This window comes from Ictalurus punctatus, chromosome 29, assembly GCF_001660625.3.
Source record: "Ictalurus punctatus breed USDA103 chromosome 29, Coco_2.0, whole genome shotgun sequence".
Taxonomy (NCBI): domain Eukaryota; kingdom Metazoa; phylum Chordata; class Actinopteri; order Siluriformes; family Ictaluridae; genus Ictalurus; species Ictalurus punctatus.
The window spans coordinates 7,498,797-7,519,602 of NC_030444.2; the positions used below are offsets into that span (position 1 = coordinate 7,498,797).

A 20,806-nucleotide genomic window follows, 5' to 3' on the forward strand; every position below is an offset into this window, starting at 1 on the left:
TTTATTTATTTTAGACAGATATAGAGAGCCAATTTAAATCAAATCCCCTCCTGGGTTATTTTTTTTCCCCAAAGTTAGATCATACAAGCCTGAAAAACTATAGAAAACTAGTGGTGGAACAAGAATAGAAGGCGAATAAGATGCTCCGGTGCCACCAGGAATGCCTGGGCAGCTGGCACTATCTGTCTTTGGCGTTGAGAACAAAATCTGTTTCGGGTTACTCGGCCGCCAACACACTCCTGTTACGCTGTAATGCTACACTGCGCATTAATGAAGTGCAAAGTTCGGCATGTTATAACAGGTTTATGACAGTATCACTGTATTGTAAAAAATAAACATCTTTAAAAGATACATTTCTTAGTAATAGCTGTTTTCATTACAGTAAATAAATATATTACAATAAATTAGGCAACTACAACAAATGAATCAAGATAAAGAAGTTAAACGACATATTGTGTCTTCCATGATTTGAGGTGCCATGTCATCTGCTGGTGTTGGACCACTGTGTTTTCTCAAGTCGAGAGTCACAGCAGCGTCTACCAGGAGATTTTAGAGCACTTCATCCTTCCATCTGCTGACAAGCTTTATGGAGATGCTGATTTCCTTTTCTAGCAGGACTTGGCACCTGCCCACAGTGACAAAACTACTAGTAACTGGTTTGCTGACCATGGTATTACTGTGCTTGACTGGCCAGCCAACTCGCTTGACTAGAACCCCATAGAGAATCTATGAGAGACACCAGCTCCAGCAATACAGACGAGCTGAAGACCGCTATCAAAGCAACCTGGGCTTCCAGAACACCGCAGCAGTGCCACAGGCTGATTGCCTCCATGCCACGCCACATCGATGCAGTAATTCATAAAAAAAGGAGCCCAGAGCAAGTACTGAGTGGATAAATTAACATACTTTTCAGAAGGTCGACATTTCTGTATTATAAATTCTTTATTCTAATATTTTGAGACACTGGATTTTTGATTTCCATGAGCTGTAAGCCATAATCATCGATATTAAAAAATATATATATTTCACTTTATGTGTAATGAATCTAGATTATATGAACGTTCCAATTTTTGAATTGAATTACAGGGAAAAAATGAACTTATATTCATATATTCGATATTCAAATTTTTTTAAATGCACCTGTGTATATATTTTTTTAGATACACTGCCGCTTTATATTTGCCTACGCCACAAAATAATTGTTGCTTTCTATAAACAAATATATATTACAATGTGTTCACCGGGTGTCACGCAGATATCTGGGTTTGCATGGAAGGAAATGTGCTTAAACCTCGTTTGTGCCTTATTATGTTCATTTAACTGCCTGGATGAGAGTTTTATTGTAGAGGAAACATTACAGACACTGTACTGAGAAACTAACATCATCAATAAAATGATTTTTATAAAGAATTTGTGCTACTACTTATTATAAGTAAAGAATAAAACACTTGGGGTGTGTGCTGTTATAGGAAAGTAATTCACAACGTGGTGGTGTGGTGTGTTCTGATACAAAGAAGAGCTACAGTAAATTTGATTATTTTTCTATATTAACATGTCTTTCCTATAATACCATATTTTATTCCTCCTGTATCACAATGATTTGCCAACAATTGCAATTCTAATTTGTGAATGATCTTTGTTTGTTTTTTACCGTGTATAGTTACAGTTAAAATTTGGAATAGTCGTTCTCTCACCGGCCTCTCTTTAACTTAACAAGAAAAAAAAAAACACCTAGCCTGTCACGTTACTGAGAACCCCATAGTCCTAAAACCAGTAACACTGGAGACTCCTTCCATAAATATTAAATAAACATCTCCTTACAGAAAGCTTCACCATATTAATGTTTGTTTTCCTTTGTTAAATAACAGCATATCTTTTAATCTGTTTATTATTAGCCTTATACAATTACCTGAGAATTGGAATGTGCACCTTAATATAAACCATTTGAATTACAGCCAAGACTACCATCAGAGATGCTATTATAGCAAATAAATCAACACCTTCTGTCCAATCAGAATCAAGAATTCAACAGGGCTGTCCAATCAGAATCAAGAATTCAACAGGGCTGTCCAATTGGAGAGATATAACCACTTTAGACTGTTAATGCAACACTGGGGCTTTTGCTATGTGTAGAACAGACATTCGTATAACATACCAGGTTCAGAGACTGAGGGGGTGGTTCAGTACTTTTACTGTTCCTCAGATTTTTTTTACGTTCTCTCTTCCACGTCTACACAGGTGATACAGCCCCGGGTGCCTTGGTGTTAACCTTCATTTTCTCCAGCACTCTTTTAGTTCATGGTATTTCTCCTTCTTCTCTTATTCCTCCCTTTGGCTGTTAATGTCACTTGGGATTCCAACAATAAGTTTTATTTTTTTCCCCTTTTATTTCTTAATATTGTTTTGCTTTGATATGTAGGTCCAGCAGTCTCTTATTACTTTCTGAGGTTCTGATGACTGGCTGGGTATACAATATGTGTTGATTTTATTCTACACACTCTCCTGGCTTATTATTGATTGGTTAGAGGGGAATCAGGCCTGTGTAGTGCAGAAGGGATATTGCACCTCGTTAGTATTTAACACACTTTATTGTTATGGAGTTATAGTGCATCCAGAAAGCATTCACAGTGCTTCACTTTTTCCACATTTTGTTATGTTACAGCCTTATTCCAAAATGGATTAAATTCATTATTTCCCTCAAAATTCTACAAACAATACCCCATAATGACAATGTGAAAGAAGTTTCTTTGAAATCCTTGCAAATTTATTAAAAATAAAAAACAAAAAAGCACATGTGCATAAGTATTCACAGCCTTTGCTCAGTACTTTGTTGAAGCACCTTTGGCACCAATTACAGCCTCAAGTCTTTTTGAGTATGATGCTACAAGCTTGGCACACCTATTTTTGGGCAGTTTCTCCCATTCTTCTTTGCAGGACCTCTCAAGCTCCATCAGGTTGGATGGGGAGCATCGGTGCACAGCCATTTTCAGATCTCTCCAGAGATGTTTAATCGGTTTCAAGTCTGGGCTCTGACTGGGCCACTCAAGGACATTCACAGAGTTGTCCTGTAGCCACTCCTTTGTTATCTTGGCTGTCTGCTTAGGGTCGTTGTCCTGTTGGAAGATGAACCTTCGCCCCAGTCTGAGGTTCAGAGCGCTCTGGAGCAGGTTTTCATCAAGGATGTCTCTGTACATTGCTGCATTCATCTTTTCCTTGATCCTGACTAGTCTCCCAAAAAAACCCATCCCCACAGCATGATCCTGCCACCGTCATGCTTCACTGTAGGGATGGTATTGGCCATGTGATGAGTGGTGCCTGTTTTCCTCCAGACATGACACTTACCATTCAGGCCAAAGAGTTCAATCTTTGTCTTCTTCTTGGTCTGAGAGTCCTTCAGGTGCCTTTTGGCAAACTCCAGGCGGGCTGTCATTTGCCTTTTATTGAGGAGTGGCTTCCGTCTGGCCACTGTACCATACAGGCCTGATTGATGGAGTTCTGCAGAGATGGCTGTTCTTCTGGAAGGTTCTCCTCTCTCCACAGAGACACGCTGGAGCTCTGTCAGAGTGACCAGCGGGTTTTTGGTCACCTCCCTGACTAAGGCGCTTCTCCCCCGATCGCTCAGTTAGGCCGGGTGGCCAGCTCTAGGAAGAGTCCTGGTGGTTCCAAACTTCTTCCATTTATGGATGATGGAGGCCACTGTGCTCACTGGGAGCTTCAATGCTGCAGAAATGTTTCTGTACCCTTCCCCAGATCTGTGCCTTGATACAGTCCTGTCTCGGAGGTCTCCAGACAATTCCTTGGACTTCAAGGCTTGGTTTGTGCTCTGACATGCATTGTTAACTGTGGGACCTTATATAGACAGGTGTGTGCCTTTCCAAATCATGTCCAATCAACTTAATTTACCACAGGTGGACTCCAATCAAGTTGTAGAAACATCTCAAGGATGATCAGTGGAAACAGGATGCACCTGAGCTCAATTTTGAGTGTCATGGCAAAGGGTGTGAATACTTATATACATGTGCTTTTTTTGTTTTTTATTTTTAATAAATTTGCAAAGATTTCAAACAAACTTCTTTCACGTTGTCATTATGAGGTATTGTTTGTAGAATTTTGAGGAAAATAATTAATTTAGGAATCCATTTTGGAATAAGGCTGTAACATAACAAAGTGTGGAAAAAGTGAAACGCTGTGAATACTTTCCGGATGCACTGTAGATTCCAGTTTGTCCTCCAGTGAGTCACTAAAAATTTGATTAAATCTCTCAGGGCCAAATGATAGCTAAGCTGTTTGCAGCTGTTTTCAGGTGCAATTAGACTGCATTCAGCACTGAAACCCTTACCTCAGCGAAATTTTCTGCCTGACAGCCAACAAATTTACTGTTACCATTCTGAAGTTGATTATTTTCTTATAACAGCACACCTGAAGTGTTTTATTTCTCTTATACCACAGGTTAAGTAAGTACCTGTTCTCACTAATGTTATATCAGGTATACTGTACATCATTCCTTCACCAGCCAGGATTACCTTTACATGGGGCCCTGGGATAATTTCTTAATTTACAGGTGCTCCTCTGTTATTTTATTTCCATCCAGATCAGCCATGTTGGTGTTTTTGTCTGTCCTCCTCTGAGAAAATTAAACTACCTCCTATTTTTGCCAAACTAAGCAGCGGTCTGATCATTTTAGCCCTATTTAGATGCACATGTCCTTGATTTTCTATGCAGGTGTCACCTTGCGTTGGGAAAAATAGATGCCCGACTGTTGTTACTTTCCTACTTACTTTAATCGTGTAGTGCATGCATCCGTGACCCTCTCCCAGATATGAAACATTTTGTGAGTTGTAAAACAAACAAAAAAAAAAGGATGCTTTTTGTATACTTTGTTATTATTAATTTATTGTATTTACTAATTGCTGCTGGAACTTTGATTCTGCCCAAACTAATAAGAGCCAGGGTGTCCTCTACACCAGTCTCTTCAACTGCTTGGACGTCATGTTGGGAATGGAGATGTGACCACATGACACAAACATCTGGGTTTGTAGAAAATATAGTCCATGAGAAACTCACGAGTTTTATCACTGAGGAGACGTGTAAAAATTTATTACCGATGTCCCCCTGATAAATTTATCCAATCCAATTAGGGCTTTAGAAAGCTGATTAACCAGCGGACGAATTACTGCCATTGCTTACCAAAGACATGTGACAAAGTTCCGTCAGTTATAAATTTTTTTGATTAAACAGCCTAACATTCTTTAAATCCGCACACACTTGGCTCTGTTTACTTCATGGTTTATTTTGACAAGAATAATGAGTGAAACTTTGATTAAAATCAGGCCGCATGGTTGTCCTGCTCTACTTCTCATGTCCTATTGATTGGGATGTTATGCACTCTCATAGAGGAAAGCTCTACATGACCCACTTCTCTGTTGACTTCTAAACCATATTTTCCTCTCAGCAATGTCTTTTTCAAGCTTTCTATGCATTCATCTGCAAGTTTTCTTCTGCCTCAATTGTCTTTAACCACTGCATTGGTCTAAGACTCTGAAAGTGCAGAAAATAAATAAATGCCATGACCATCACAACAGCGAATGAAAGCTAACAGTGACCAGATGGCATGATCTCATTCACACCATGCTAAGTGGCCCCTACTAGGTTGCATTCATTTTTGGCAGTATTAGCATATTTTGGCTACACAAATCCACCCTGGGGAAAAAAAAATAAATAAATAAAAAAAATTCACCTGTATGCCCAGAGCCACTGAGCTCATCAGTGATGTCGCTACTGTGCTGAAGAGCCAGCAGCACTTCTAGTTGGATGACTCATGAACGAATATGTCTATGATCTCCTGGTGGAATAGCTTCCTTGAGAGTGGACATGCAGAGCTGACTAGCCACAACAATCTGCTAAAACCAAAGGAGCTCCAGTTAAACAACTAAAACCACCTGTAATTTTGTGTTCTTTTTGGTGTCAGGGCACAACATTTACATTTAACAATCAACAAATCACTGAGATGTTAAAAGGGGCAAAAATGATGCCAGTGTTGGAAGACTCTTAAGACATAAGTAAAAGACAGTGGTGGAATAAACAATATATTGTTGGAGAGATGTTCTGTTTCTGATATCCTGATGTGGATAAACAGTGATCATAAACACTGCTTAATATTGTGTATGTCCCTTTGTGCCTCCAAAACAGTTCTGAATTGTCGAGGTATGGACTCCACAAGACCTCTGTAAGTGTGCTGTGGTATTTGTCACCAAGACATTGGCAGGAAATCTTTTATGGTCCAGTTCTGATGCTCACGTGCCCATTGTAGGTGCTTTCAGATGTGGACAGGGGTCAGTATGGGCGCTCTCTGACAACTGATGTGCACTGTGTGTCCTGACATCTTACGAACATAGCCAACTTTTTCAACAATTTGTACTAAAGTAGCTCTTCTGTGTGACTGGACCAGATGGACTAGCCTTCGCGCCCCATACACATGAATTAGCTTTGAGCACCCATGACCCTGTCACTGGTTCACTGTTTATCCTTCCTTGGACCACTTTTGGTAGGTACTAAGCACTGCATAATGAGAACACCCCACACGACTTGCCGTTCTGACCCAGTCGTCTAGCAATCACATTTGGCCATTATCAAAGTCGCTCAGATCCTAACGCTCGCCCATTTCTCCTGCTACTAACAGATCAGTTTCGAGAACTGACCGTTCACCTGCTGCATAATATATCCCACGCCTTGACAGGTACCACTGTAACGAGATAATCAATGTTATTCATGTCACCTGTTAGTGGTTTTAATGTTATGGCTACGTACATACTTAAGCACTGATGCTTTGAATCTTGTACATATGACTATCTGCGTCATTAGTGCCTTTACAGCTTACGTTTTCTGCTGCTGGAGTAATGAAGATGGTTCATGCTGTGCAAAGGTTTTGCAGGACCATCTGCTCACTTCTCACTCACATTTCAGTGTTTCGCCCAAAATCTTTATCTTATATTTTCCAGCAGTGAGACAGCAGTGCTGTACATGTGTAGTTACTGACTGCTAACAAGACCAAAGTCCTTATAAGAACTACTTGATTATTGGTTGTAATTTGATTTGGAATTTGGTTAAGATGTGAAAATTAGTTGGAGCTTGTAGTGTAGCTTTTCTGAACTGTACTAAAGTGTATTAAACAAGAAAAAATAAAGACAGTACACAGTTCATAACTTGAACCATGGTCAGCTTTTCTCAATTAATTGCCAGTTGGTCTATTAATAGATTTTTAAATTGTCCACACCTGAGCTATCTTTACTTCTTTTCCATTTTTTTTTAACTTCGCAGGGCAATGTATGTATACACCTTTATGTCCTGCAATTATTGAAAACTGCAAAAAGCAGTCAGTAAAGCTCAAAGAGGTGAGATTGTTCTGAGACTGTTCAGAGCCTCTCTAAATGTCAACTTACTTCTGAATTTCTTTTTTCTGCTGTTTTCTTCCCAGTGCATTGAGACAATATAGACACATGTCCAATTCCAGGTTGGTTCATAACATTTCCAGTTGACTGGAACTTCTTAATTATTGCCCTGATGGTGGAAATGGGCATTTTCAATGCTTGTTATTTTCTTATAGCCACTACTCATTTTGTGAAGCTCAAAAACATTACAGCTATATTCCTTGCTCTTACCCATTGTTATGAATGACTAAAGGAATCTGGCCTATGTGTTACATCATATTTATACCCCTGTGAAACAGGAAGTCCTAGTTGAACAATTTTCTGTTCCTAGTCACCCATGTGTCCTAAAATTTTTTAAATATACTTCAAATATATTTTTCTCATATGAATTCATAGCGGTGCCAATAATTGTTGCACACCTATATTTAACAAAGATTTTTTTTGATAAACCTGTGTTGTGTTTGCAATTGTTTGATATATATAAGATTAGTTTTGTGAATTTTATCACTAAAATATCAAAAGGTCAAACAATTAAGACAATTTTTCGCAGCCTTCCCTAATGATAGATAGATAGATAGTTAGAGATGTATAATAAATAATAATAATTATAATTATTTTAAACATAGAGAATTTGTCACTGACTTCTTTGCTCATATTTACCAAGGGTGCGTGTGTGTGTGTGTGTGTATATATATATATATATATATATATATATATATATATATATATATATATATATATATATATATATATATATATATATATGTTTGTGTGTGTTACATAAAAATAAATCAAGTTCTAGGAATATATGCTGCAAAAAAATCTCGATTTTTATAAGGAAGGTAAGAGAGAAGTCAGCAGACACTCAACAAGATTGCAGTACAACCTGAAAGCAGCAGGAACAACAATTAATAAAAAAAAACAATAAGCAATGAACTGTACCCCAATCATCTCCATTCCTACATCTCACACAGAAAAAGAAGCACAGAAAGTCATGACTAAAAGCATTTAGACAAATCAGAGCTCTTTTTGAACAATATACTCTGGTCAGAGGAGACAAAAATAGAACTTTTAGAGCTCTTTGGAAATTATCAGCTTGTCATGTTTGGAAAAAAGACAAATTGCACGCATGATCTAGAGGTCGATGGATTTTACCGATACCAATAACTAGGTTGGGCGATATCTGCTGAACTAAAATACTGCTGAAATTTATTACAAAAATAAACAGTAGTGACTGTACTGTGAAAATGTACTGCAATTTTTTTTTATGAAATAAAGATATAATATATTAGTATATTACCTATTAATGAATATTAAAGTAAATAAAAGGTATACATCCAAACTGAACTAAAAAGTTACACTCCAAATAACAAATAAAAATTCAACAATTCACTTCAAATAACACAACAAAATTTGACAGTGATTATTTCGCCTCTAGAGGCCGCTCTCGTACTGTATAATGACGGCGGACCCCTCTCAGCCACACCCACCATGCACGCAACTGGGGAAAACAGTGTGGATTTTTTTGCAAATAACCAACAGTTCGGCAATCGATTATCGATGCTGGAAACTCCAATCAATAGGTCGACCTCTAGTATGATCCCAACAACACCATACCCACAGTGAAGTACGCAGGTGGAAGCATCATGATGTAGGGCTGCGTCGTCGAAGGAATCATGAATGGAGTTTAGTTCCAGGACATTTTAGAGGAGAATTTAACCTCATCAGCCAAGAAACTGACTATGGAGAAAATATGGTCACTTCAACAAGACAACACCTCCAAACATACAGCCAAAATCCCTTAAGAGGACCTTGCATGGCCTAGCCAACCTATTCAATATTTATGGAGGATTTTAAAATTGCAAGTCCATCAGAGGGATCCTCATAATCTTGGAGAATTGAAGATGGTTTGCCAAGAGGAATGGGAAAAAAAACTGAACCACATTGCTGCATAAACCTAATTACTTCTTACCGCAGATGCCTCAAAGTTGTAATTGTCATAACAGCTTTGCAACAAAGTACTCATTTTGATCATTTGTGGTGTCCCTAACAATTTTATTTCTGAAACATATCTTGGTTTTTCGTTATAAATACATACTTTTTTGTTCATCATTTATAAGTACAAAACCAAAAGACGGTGATATTTGCACTAAAAAGTATATTAAATAACAAAATCAAAAGTGTCTGAATACTTATTTCCCCTCACTGCATCAGATATTTTTTTAAAGAGTGAAAAGAATGAGAATAAGTGTCACGTAATGGGAGTTAGGACGGATGCAAGTGCGGGTAAGAGCTTTTATTAAAGACAGGCAGGCAGACAAATCCAAATCATGAGACAACAGCATGGTCAAAAACAGGCGAACAGGCACAAACCAAGCAAAACAGGAATCGAGAAGCGTGGACGAGAACAGGATCAAAACAAGGACACAAAACACGCTGAACACCGGCTTGGCAAACGGAAACACACCTAATACTTTGCAAAGAGTGACTGCATTGCAAGTCCTTTTAAATCGTGGTTGTGATTGTGCTGTGAATCGGATGCCGGTGTGCGTGATTAGATTGAAAGCGAGTGTTCTGTGAATTGCGGTCCATGGCGGCCATGTTTGTAGGCCGCAGTGCAGGATTGGGAAACGTAGTCACTGGTTTGCTGTGATATGACAGTAAACAGAGTGGCTGCACTATGATTAAGATAATCATGATCAACACCTAGTACAGGAAGAAGGCAGGCAAGTTGCAAGCATTGAAAACAAATGGACTGTTTCAGTCTGTCCTACTGTACTCTATTGTAGCTACCCATCTTTACAAAATTTCAGTAAACTGGTGCCATGAAGGCAAATGAGCTCACACACAAACAGTGAATTACCACCAACAAAAAAAAAGTGAGCGAAAGCTGAGGCTCTTCACTTTTATCTTTGCTATTTGATCGAGACCTCACAGGTTGAAAGCTTCACAGACTCAGCAGGATTTATTTTTCCGGTGAGCCCTTGATGCTGCACAGATAAAACACCAGTTCCAAAAATGAAAATAACTTACCGTTTCCTCCAAGAACACCCAGATGAGTGTGTGTGTGTGTGGTTTGCATGCATAATTGTATGTCAGCTCCTTGCTTTGTCCTTATGATGTATGTGCAAATATTAAATATTCATAGCACAACAACTGCCTAATCTTTTAGCATGGTCTTGTGTTCGTATATTTGGGGGGGAAACAAACAAACAAACAAACAAAAAACAAACTTGACAGTTCTAAATAATGTTGTTGTTTTTTTTACTAAAACACACTTACCATAGTTTCTACTTCCTTTTAGTTCAAATCACTAAGGTGTTTCCTTCAGAACTAGTCAAGTATTCCTGCTTGCTTTTTTCCTTGACCAAGTACCTAAGCAGAGTAATGACCTTGTGACAATGGCCCCATGTGAGTATTGTAATAAGTGGATTCAAAGATGTTGAGTATGGTGCTCTAATCCCTTGTGTCTTGCTAACAAGCTTAATTTTGTTGCACCATGCACCAGGGATGACAATTATTCTTGTGTTTTAACTTATTACTACCACCATCATGGTTATTCGTGTCACTGGAATAGACATGTGGCCTAATGTTTGTCAGCGTATGGCAGCATGGGCACTGCAGATGCAGTGTAACCGTCATAATATGCGGTAGTTACTTCATCAACCTCTTCTAGAGGTGGCTCAGAGCAGGATGGCAAGCCTCCTCAAATGCCAGGGAAATATTGCTGGCTATTCATTATCTTCCTCTGATGCTGTGTGAAGTGAGCAACAGATATGGCTGCAGAACTTGAGATGAAAGTTAAGTAAGCTCCTTCGCCATACTGCATCGGCAGGAAGAGAAATGGGCAGAAGACTCGGCTAAACAGCCCCATGGAAGGGGAGAAGTGAGTGCCTTTGCTAAAGCCCACAGTAGAGGACCTAGCAGCAGGCATGGGCTAAACATAAGAGCTGTTAGTGGCAATGCAACAGCGCAAAGGAAGTGCACAGGTGTGTTCACATACAGAGACAGACCCTAAAGTTTCAGTGGTTGTCAAACACTAGTTATTCGGTATTCCTTGAGTCTGATGTTCAGAGTGTAATGCAGTAGTGTGGCTCAGAAGCAGAAAATGCACTGTGATACTAAAGCTGCCTTAGTGAAACTGAATCTGACTGAATGCCTAACCCAATTAGTGGTATAGTCACCCAAGAGAGTGACTGTGCTATCCCACAGCACAACTGTATAACTGCATTAAAGAGCCCTTATGCACACTCAACAACACACAGAGTCTGCAACCTGAGAAAAAGGCATGCATGCAACTCCTCCGTTACAGACACCACTGGTCTCAGTAGTGGCACAGACCGACGAAACCTTTTATGTAAATCCTGCCATGTCTCTGGCACCCAGGCCTGGGAGACACTAGATTATCACCTCCTTCTGTCATAGACATTTTCAACCATTAGGCACTCTTGGCTGCCATCTCCAAAGTTCTTAAATCTGTTGTTGAGTTAAAAAGGAGTACTGTCAGGAGATGAGGAGAGTGAGTACAATACTGAGAGCCAAAAGAACAAACGGCTGTGCGCTCTGTGTGGGAGGGATGGCGTACTTTCTCTCCGTCAATCACAGTTATACTAGCCAATCGTGGGCATTTGTGAGCCCAGGTATTTGGAGGAGGGCAGTTAGAGCTTTCCACCAAGTGTGTTACACTGCCCTGTGATGCAGCAAGAGAAACAGTTCGAAAAAGATGCAGTTGGTTGTCTGGGAGGGAGAATGTGTTAACCTTCAACTTCCCCAGGTGGTAGCTGTTGTATGAAGCGGAGCGCTAGATAGGGTAACGTAGTGTAACGGTACACGCATTCATACCAAAAATTTTCGGTACAGGTCTTTTGGTTTGGCACGCATGTGTTCTGAACGACTGCAGCGTTGTTTTAACCACTGAACAAGAAGAACTTCTGAGTGCGCCAAACTTAATTTGAAACTCCAAGCTTCCCCCAGCAACTTCCACAAAAGACCAGATGTTGTTGGTTCAACTACCCAACTAAGCATGCACAAGTAGTTATGGTGAACGCAGTTAAACCAGAACCTGAGGATCCTCCACAATCATTAAAGTCTCCAGTTTGGGAACATTATGGTTTCTCAGTTAACTACAATGACGACGGAGAAAGGCAGGTGAACTGGATGAAAGATATTTGCCGGCAATCGGGTATCTAGCTGACTGTTTGTCGAACTTGCTCACTCAATTGAGACGACATCGCCTGAATGTGAACATCACTGGTACAAGGAAAAAACTGAGTGGAGTGCAAAGCCAGATCACCATGTGAAGCTGAAAGCTGCAAATGTGAATACAAATACAGTACAGTTAATACAGTTGATATCTTAATGGATATGTATTTTATTATATTTGTATTTAATTGAGAGAATAATGGTCTTGATTTTATTTAAGGAAATTTGACTTTTTTATTAGTAGGTTGCAGCCGGTTGAAGAAGTATTGAAAGAGTTTTTTATTTAAAGACAGAGCCATAGTTTGCTCACTGAACCACTGTTTAATAAAAAAGAAAATAAAGAAGCAATTGTATGGAAAATATATCGAACCGTCATTTTTGTGTACCGTTAGACCCCTGATGGCCAGTGGGTGGAAGAATTGGCAGGTGACCAAGTAGGGAAGAAAAATGGGGGAAAAAAGACAGTGTGGTATGAAAACATATCTATCCAACACACTATTCCCACTAAGCTCGGTTTCAGAAACCACAGCACGAATGGATGGAGTTATACCTTGGATACATACCTTGGTGCCACCACGCAACCTAGAACAACAAAAAAATGTATGCTGCTTGTCAGATAAGAGCATGACCACGCTTCCAGGATGTGGAATACGTAGTAACTTACAGTTCCCTGTTGACCAAACACCACTAACCTGGGACCCATGCCAACTGACTATACTGATGGCAGAAGTGCAGGACCTTGCTATTACAGCAACAAGCAATAGAGATTTTAAAAACTTGGCCAAGTTCCTTTCAAGAAAATTTCAATTTAAATAAAAGGGGCCATAATTCTAGATTATGGCTTGGCTGTGACCACAGATCTGAAAGATGCATTTCTACCTTTCAATTGCTGTGGGATACAGGCGAAATTTCTGCTTCCACGTCAGTGGAGTGTTATCTCTTTCCACTTGGGTTATCTTTGGCACCCAGATTTCACAAAGAATGAAGAGTATGTGAAGAGCCATAGAGCCCCTGCAATGCTAGGGTACAGTCCCAACAGCAAGTTTTGAGCCAGAAAAATGTCCTGATCTTGCAAGTGGAAGTACTTGCAACTGATTAACTTACCTAAAGTTAATCAGGAAAAGGGTCACTTGACTCGTTAGGAGACTGTCCAATGAGCATGAAGTATGGATGCAGTCATGAAACTACAAGTGGCCACAGATCACCCATATGTAGGCTGGGACTCTATTAATTGCAACTCTAGTACTAAAAATGGATTTGGTGAATTATGTTGGCGGCATGCTCAGTGCCTGTCATGCATGTTACAAAAACAGGTTTCAGTTGTAATCTGCGCACTCCTTGAGGCACTGGTCCAGTGCATATTTTCTTCCTGCAAAGAGGGAAATTGTAATGACAGCAAAGGTTTAAAAGAACCAAACTAAAGAAATTGTGGCTAATGCTACAACATTTTCAGGACACCCAGGCGGGTCACACATACTAGTGCAGACTGACAACACCACAGTGGTGTTTAAAAATAATAATAATAATAATAATAATAATAATACATTTAATTTATACATTACCACTCTCATACATCTCACTGAAAAAGCACACCAAAAAAAATCAACTGGATTTAGTGTAGATGCGCCATGTATGGCCTTTATTTGTAAGTTGAAGGACTTTAAACTGGATGCACGGTGAAACAGGTAGCCAGTGTTGCCAGGACTTGGGTGATGAGAGGATTTTTTTTTAAAATGAGAGAAAATTCTAGCTGCAGAGTTTTGAATGTATTGTAGTGGATGCAGGGTTTTTTATTTTTATTTTAGGAATTCCAATAAAGATGGAGTTTCTGCATTGGTCTTACAGTAGGATTCATAGTCACCCCATTAAGGTCAAGTGAAAAGTTATTTATGTGTGATACAGTGGATTTTGGGCTAATGAGTAGAACTTCAATTTTGCTGGGATTCAGTTTTAGAAAGTTCACGAATACATGATAATGGGATAGGGAGTGGCAAGATGGAGGTAGTTTGGGTGCTAACATAAATCTGAGTATCAACAACATAACTGTAACTGTGAATGAAGACCATTGTAGGCAACATGTAAATAAGGAGAAGGGCGCCAAGGACTGATCCCTGGGAAACACCATAAGAAACAGTGTCAGTGGAAGGTTTAAACTTCCCAATGGTGATAAACTGAGATCTATCAGTAATATATGAGATAAAACCAACCACAACTGTTCAGAAGCAAAAAATGATACAATAGAACAATAGCTATCCAGCACAAACCATGACAAAATGGTTGACAAAATTGAGGTCAAGCAAACAAGCTCTAGAAATGCAAGATATATTTGCTAGACTCTGGATCTCCTCTTCCTGGATCTCCCCTAAAAATGCATGTGCAGCACTGTCTCCACAACAGGGACAGACTGGGCTTTACCACTGAGCGCTTCATGCAAAACAATGGTCCCAGGTTAGCCCACTGGGTAAAGGATGAATACTTAACAAGCAATCATGCTTAGAACAGTATTACTACTTGAGCATTTGAGTGATTCTCATCCTCAATAGGGAGCAGTATCAACACAAGTGATTCTCACCCTCAGTATGGAGCACTATCAACACTTGAGTGATTTTCATTCTCAGTATGGTATCTGTACTACAGCAGAGTGCTGTGTGCTGTGTGTTATTGTCTGGAAAGGGGTGCCATCGGGTAGTGTTACACACCCTTATGATGACTTTGATATATGACCTCCACTAGTTCAGAAGAAAACTATCCTGGTGGTCTGCAATGAAGGACGTAGAAAGGATGATTCCATATGTAACTGTGGTTCTACGACCGAGTAGATACTCAGTGTACATGACCACGGACAACAGTTTGCATTGCGTTCGATAAATACAACAGGCATTTGTGCCACTGTCCATTTTTAAAAGTGCTATACAAATAAAACTGAATTGAATCTGCATTTTGATTGGTGAGGGTGAAGCTTACGCAAGGTTGACCCACAACACCATAAGTGCCTTTTTTTTTTGCCATAAGTAACTCTGGTGTGTCTATGCTCATCCATGTTTGGCCCTGAACTATCTGCTATCTGGTATTATTTATATGTTAGATGTCACGTTATTATTTTTTGTCATTTATCAATATGACTGAAAACAGAGATGTAGAGATGTACCTAATTTGATTTGTACTGGATCTTAGTATTGGATATTTGGGATTTTGACATATTTCCCAAAAGCACTGTTGAAATTAAGACTGATAAATGTTAGAGCAAGCATCACACCATGCTCCTCTCTAGTTAAAATGATCTTAACGTGCTGATACTTTGGGGAAACTCATTCCAGATTGGTAAATCGGTTAATGTTATGCTATACTAGTTTAGGTGACATTATATCTAGCTGTTGTTTTAAATGTGCTCCTAGAATTTCAAGGTATATGAAAGCCTACTTTTTAAAGAGCTCATCTGAGAAGATAGTATTTCTATATCGTTTTGATCAACTACTGAGAACAATGCTTTTTACTGTAGGAAGCTGTTTTTTCTAGCGGTTTTCCTAACCAGTAACATTGTTAAGGGAACAGTAATTGCACTTCCCAAAAACAGTTCATGCCCAAGTCCCACCATTTCGTCAGTGTCTAATTTCACCTAGATACTGTAGACTTTTAACAAAGAACTGCTAGCTATACTAAACATTGGCAGTGGTAGATCTGTGATAAGAAGTTGGACTAATGATCAGAAGGTTGTGAGTTCAAATCGCAATGCTGTCACTGCTGGGCCCTTGAGTAAGGCCCTCAACTGTTCTGTTGCATAAATGAGATAAATGTAAGTCACTCTGGATAAGGGCGTCTGTCATATGCTGTAACTGTAATGTAAACATCCTCAGTACTGTTAAATACTGTTTTTAATCCACAGTACTGTTGACTATATAGTATGCAGTAGAAGAAGAGTAATGATTTATAATCCCACAATCCGGTGTCACCCAGAAGATAAAGAGTTCTCTATTGTGTCCGGTTCTCTCAAGGTTCTTCCCCCCTCATGTCGTCTCAGGGATTTTTTCCTTGCTGCCGAGTTGCTCATTAGGGATCTAGATGTCTGTAAAACTCTACAAATAAAAGGGAAGTGAACTGAAAAATAGGACAACGGACAATGGAAAAATAGGACAATTTCCTTTATGACACCTGTAGCGTGAACCTCTAGGACCAGAGCTAATGAAGTGACACACAACGTTTGTTCTCGAACAACGACGTCGATATGGGACATCCGAGAAGAGAGTCATCTGAACAGGTTCATTAAGGGCTGTAAGTTTTACAGTGTAAGATGCGTTAATTCCAGAACAATGAAGGAAGCACCTCATTAACAACATCTGAACAGGAATGAAGTGGCACCTGCAGTTCAGGTGTGATCTCAGGTGGACCACGAATATCACATAACACTAATGCCTTATTAACTGTTTAACTAGAATAACAATTTATAAACAACGCAGAACAATATGTTGGCTTTGTCAAGCCAACATTATGACACTTAGACCAAATATGCTACAAAGGACTGGTGGGTATCATCATGTTTGTGTTTTGTTCAGGAAAAGTGCATGTCAGCGGTGACACAGCAAAGGCTCTCTCTGTGTACTGTATCTTCTAATAACGCGCATAAACATCCCAAACACACCGGAAAACAGGAAAGATTTCTTCACATATGTTCCTCAATACTTACATTTTCAGTCTCTCGCTCGTTTACAGTGGGTAAAGGCATCCGGATAGACATGTTTGGGTTTTGAGGCCGGCTCGAGCTAACGCGTATTTCAGTCCCCGCTGGACCCTACATCTCTAACGGCCTGTCACACGGCTCGCGCGCTACCATAACAAAAACCCATAGCCACATCCAAACCAACTTCCGGAAGTCCAATATCCAGAATGGAGGTGTTCATGAAGAAAACCAGCTGGTGTGAATGAAGATGCTCCGCTGTTACTCCATCAGTCTTCTTGGCTCATGTGCGTGCAGCGGCCAACCGGATGGATGCGAGAGCGCGTGAGCTGTATACCAAATGTATCCGTGCTCCCTACATAGACTCCCTGTGTTGAAGTAAAGGCATCAACACTCACTCAGGGCTCCATGTTATCAATAGGGAGATTCAGATGTGGACTTCTGCCACCTACCGGAAGTATGATATCGCTGCAGGCACTCCTGTTTCCACTCGGCGCGCTTGCGCCTCCCAACGCATGGTGTTGGAGGTTAAAACAGGTGCATCACGTGAATTCAGATAATAGTTCCATAACAACCTCACCTCCTCATGTACAACAAATCCAGTCCAAACAGGGCTTAACAATATCAACATGTGACAGTTAGTATTTTTTACATAAAAATTCTGTTTTATAAAATAAAACAACAACAACAACAACAATAATAATAATAATAATAATCCTGCATATAAAGTAAAAGTTTATTTATAGAGCACTTAAACAAAGTGTTTACCAATGTGCTGTACAAACATAATCAGAATAAAACAGTAAACACATACAACAAAACATAAAACAAGAACAAAATCATTAAAGAAAGAAAAAAAAAAACAGCTCTCATAATGAGTTAAACGCCAAAGAGTAAAAATGAGTTTTAAGACTAGATTGAAAAGCAGAAAGTGTCTGGGCCTGCCGAATATGTAAAGGCAATTATTCCAAAGTTTTGCAGCTGCAACTGCAAAAGATCAGTTGAAGATGACTGATTACAACTAATTACCATGGGTTTGTTCTGCAACATGTATAACAAGTTGATCTAGCAAGGAAAAAAAAGAGTTAATGAGTTAATGAGTTAAATGACCAATTTCTTACTAAAGTAGTTATTTTACTTCATTATATGTTTTATAGTAACACAATTTTTTGTTACTTTTGTCGGGTTCCTCTCAAGCTTGTTTCCTGAATTGAATTGAAAGAATTGACATAGTATTTAGGCTACTCTGAATCCAGTTGGGACCATCCATCCATCTTCAACCGCTTTATCCTTTTCAGGGTCATGGGGAAACCTGGAGTCTAGCCCAGGAAGACAGGGTACCCTGGACAGGGTGCCAATCCGTTGCAGGGAACACAATCACATACACACTCACACACCCATTCATACACTACGGACACTTTGGACATGCCAATCAGCCTACCATTCATGTCTTTGGACTGGGGGAGGAAACCGGAGTACCCAGAGGAAACCCCCACAGCACGGGGAGAGCATGCAAACATGCAAAATCTGCACACACAGGGCCACGATGGGAATCAAACCCCCAACCCTGGAGGTGTGAGGCAAACATGCTAACCACTAAGCCATCGTGTGCCCCCAGTTGGGACCATCACTGACAAATGAATTCAATTAGATTTCCACTACTGTTTCCAATCTCAACCTTTTGCAATTTACTATGTGAGTTGTGTATTAAGGTTCTCTAGTCTGTGAAGTCTTGGACTTAGATGGCCCATTTCTGCAGCAAACTTTAAATATTCCTTTGATTTTCATGGACAATTATGGCATTTTAAGGCAATGAAATTTAACATTTAATGATGTTCTGTTGGATATCAGATCTTCAGAGTGTGTGTCATGGAGGTGTACATAATTTTCATTTTCCACTCTGCCCAGTGTCAAGTTTGTTGTAGACTAGAACAGGATTTCTTCTAGTATGGCAGTGTTTCTAACTCCAACCATCAGTAGACTCTTGGAATCTTGATCATTCCTACTCTCCTAATGTACTTAATGAGCTACTCAGCTAGATAAGTTCTAATTTTAAATACATTGAATGGTTATTGAACTACATATACAGTAGGTAGATAAGTGCCCTATTACAGTCAAACAAAGGAGTGCCTCAAAATTAAACAGTCCAGGCAGCATGGGTGGTAAATAAGTAAAGTAGGAACATAGGGACACATATTAATAATTATAATACAACTCCTTTCAATGAGACATCCTTTCAATGAGATCACTGAGATGTTGCCTCCTTTTGACTTCAGTACCGTTTTTTTTTTTTTCAAACACCATCTTACTGAGTTCATAAATTCTGCATTTTTAGATTGAGTTAAGCGCAAGAGGAAGCACGTTAACATTTTTTCTGGTTAGGATATGTTGGTACTGTACCATGGATTGGGGCTCATGGTTTGTCCTTCCATTTGTGTTTGGTAATATCTGAATTTATTCATGTTACTACATTGGCTGAGCCAGCTCTACAGGCAGCTCAACCAGTGACAACTGGTTATGAGATAACATGGTGCCATTTACACTCATTGTGTGGTTTCAAAGCATTTATTGGTCAAATTAAAAGTTTCGATCTTTGACTGAGTTTATGCAGTAGGTCAGAAGCAGAGCCTTGTGCATGTTGAGAGGGTCAGTGGATAAAAAAATTAATAATAAAATAAAAACACACCCCTGTTAAACACCTCTGTTAAAATGGCAGGTTTTTGTGATGTGACAAAAATTTTTAACAAAGATGAATCATGTGAGAACTTCTTCCACCCTCAGTGTGAAATTACAACATATAAAAATTAAGTGAAAATGGCAAAATCCTGCAGATATGGGCCAGCAGCTTCGGGTTATGTTCACATCAACCATCAGAATGGTGGGAAAATGTGATCTCAGTGATTTTGACAGTGGCATGATTGTTGATGCCAGATGGGTTTGTGTGTTTCTATAACTGCTGATCTCCTGGGATTTTCACACAGCGGTCTCTAGAGTATATATAAAGTACTGTGCAAAAGTTTTAGGTACCCAATTTTTTTTTAATACAAACTTTGTTATAGATTTTCATTTTATGACTTCTACATTATAAAGTCAGTCCAAAAAAACATTTGATTCCCAAACATTAGTTTTCCAGCAGAAAATTAAATGTTACAGAAAAATGTTTGTATGTCAGTAAAGAAAGCAACGTATTACGTAAGAGACACTTTTCAGACAAAAACCACAATGAAGGCTGTTGGATTTTGCTGCAAAAATAAGAAGTAAGTGCGCCAGTCAAAGTCTCCAGAAGAACCGTGTCTGATTCTTCAAGATACTCAATAAAACTTACAGCCCATTTCCTTATAAAACTGCACTAATTCTACCTGAGACTACTTTTTTTTTGTCACACCAAATTATGACTTTGTTTCATTAATGAATGTTTATATATATATATATATATATATATATATATATATATATATATATATATATATATATATATATATATTCAATTCAATATAGAACTAGA

The 20,806-nt window shown here is 39.1% G+C and overlaps 1 protein-coding gene across 1 annotated transcript in view; it reads right to left on the reverse strand.

The window, feature by feature from the left end:
• Positions 1 to 17,697, reverse strand: part of LOC108260538 (serine/threonine-protein kinase MARK1) — a 76,943-nt gene extending 59,246 nt beyond the window's left edge. Inside the window, exon 1 of the mRNA XM_017460917.3 lies at positions 17,311 to 17,697. Coding sequence (XP_017316406.2) covers positions 17,311 to 17,361 — 51 coding nt within the window. The 5' untranslated portion in view covers positions 17,362 to 17,697. The remainder of the gene's footprint in view (positions 1 to 17,310) is intronic.
• Positions 17,698 to 20,806: the final 3,109 nt, after the last annotated feature.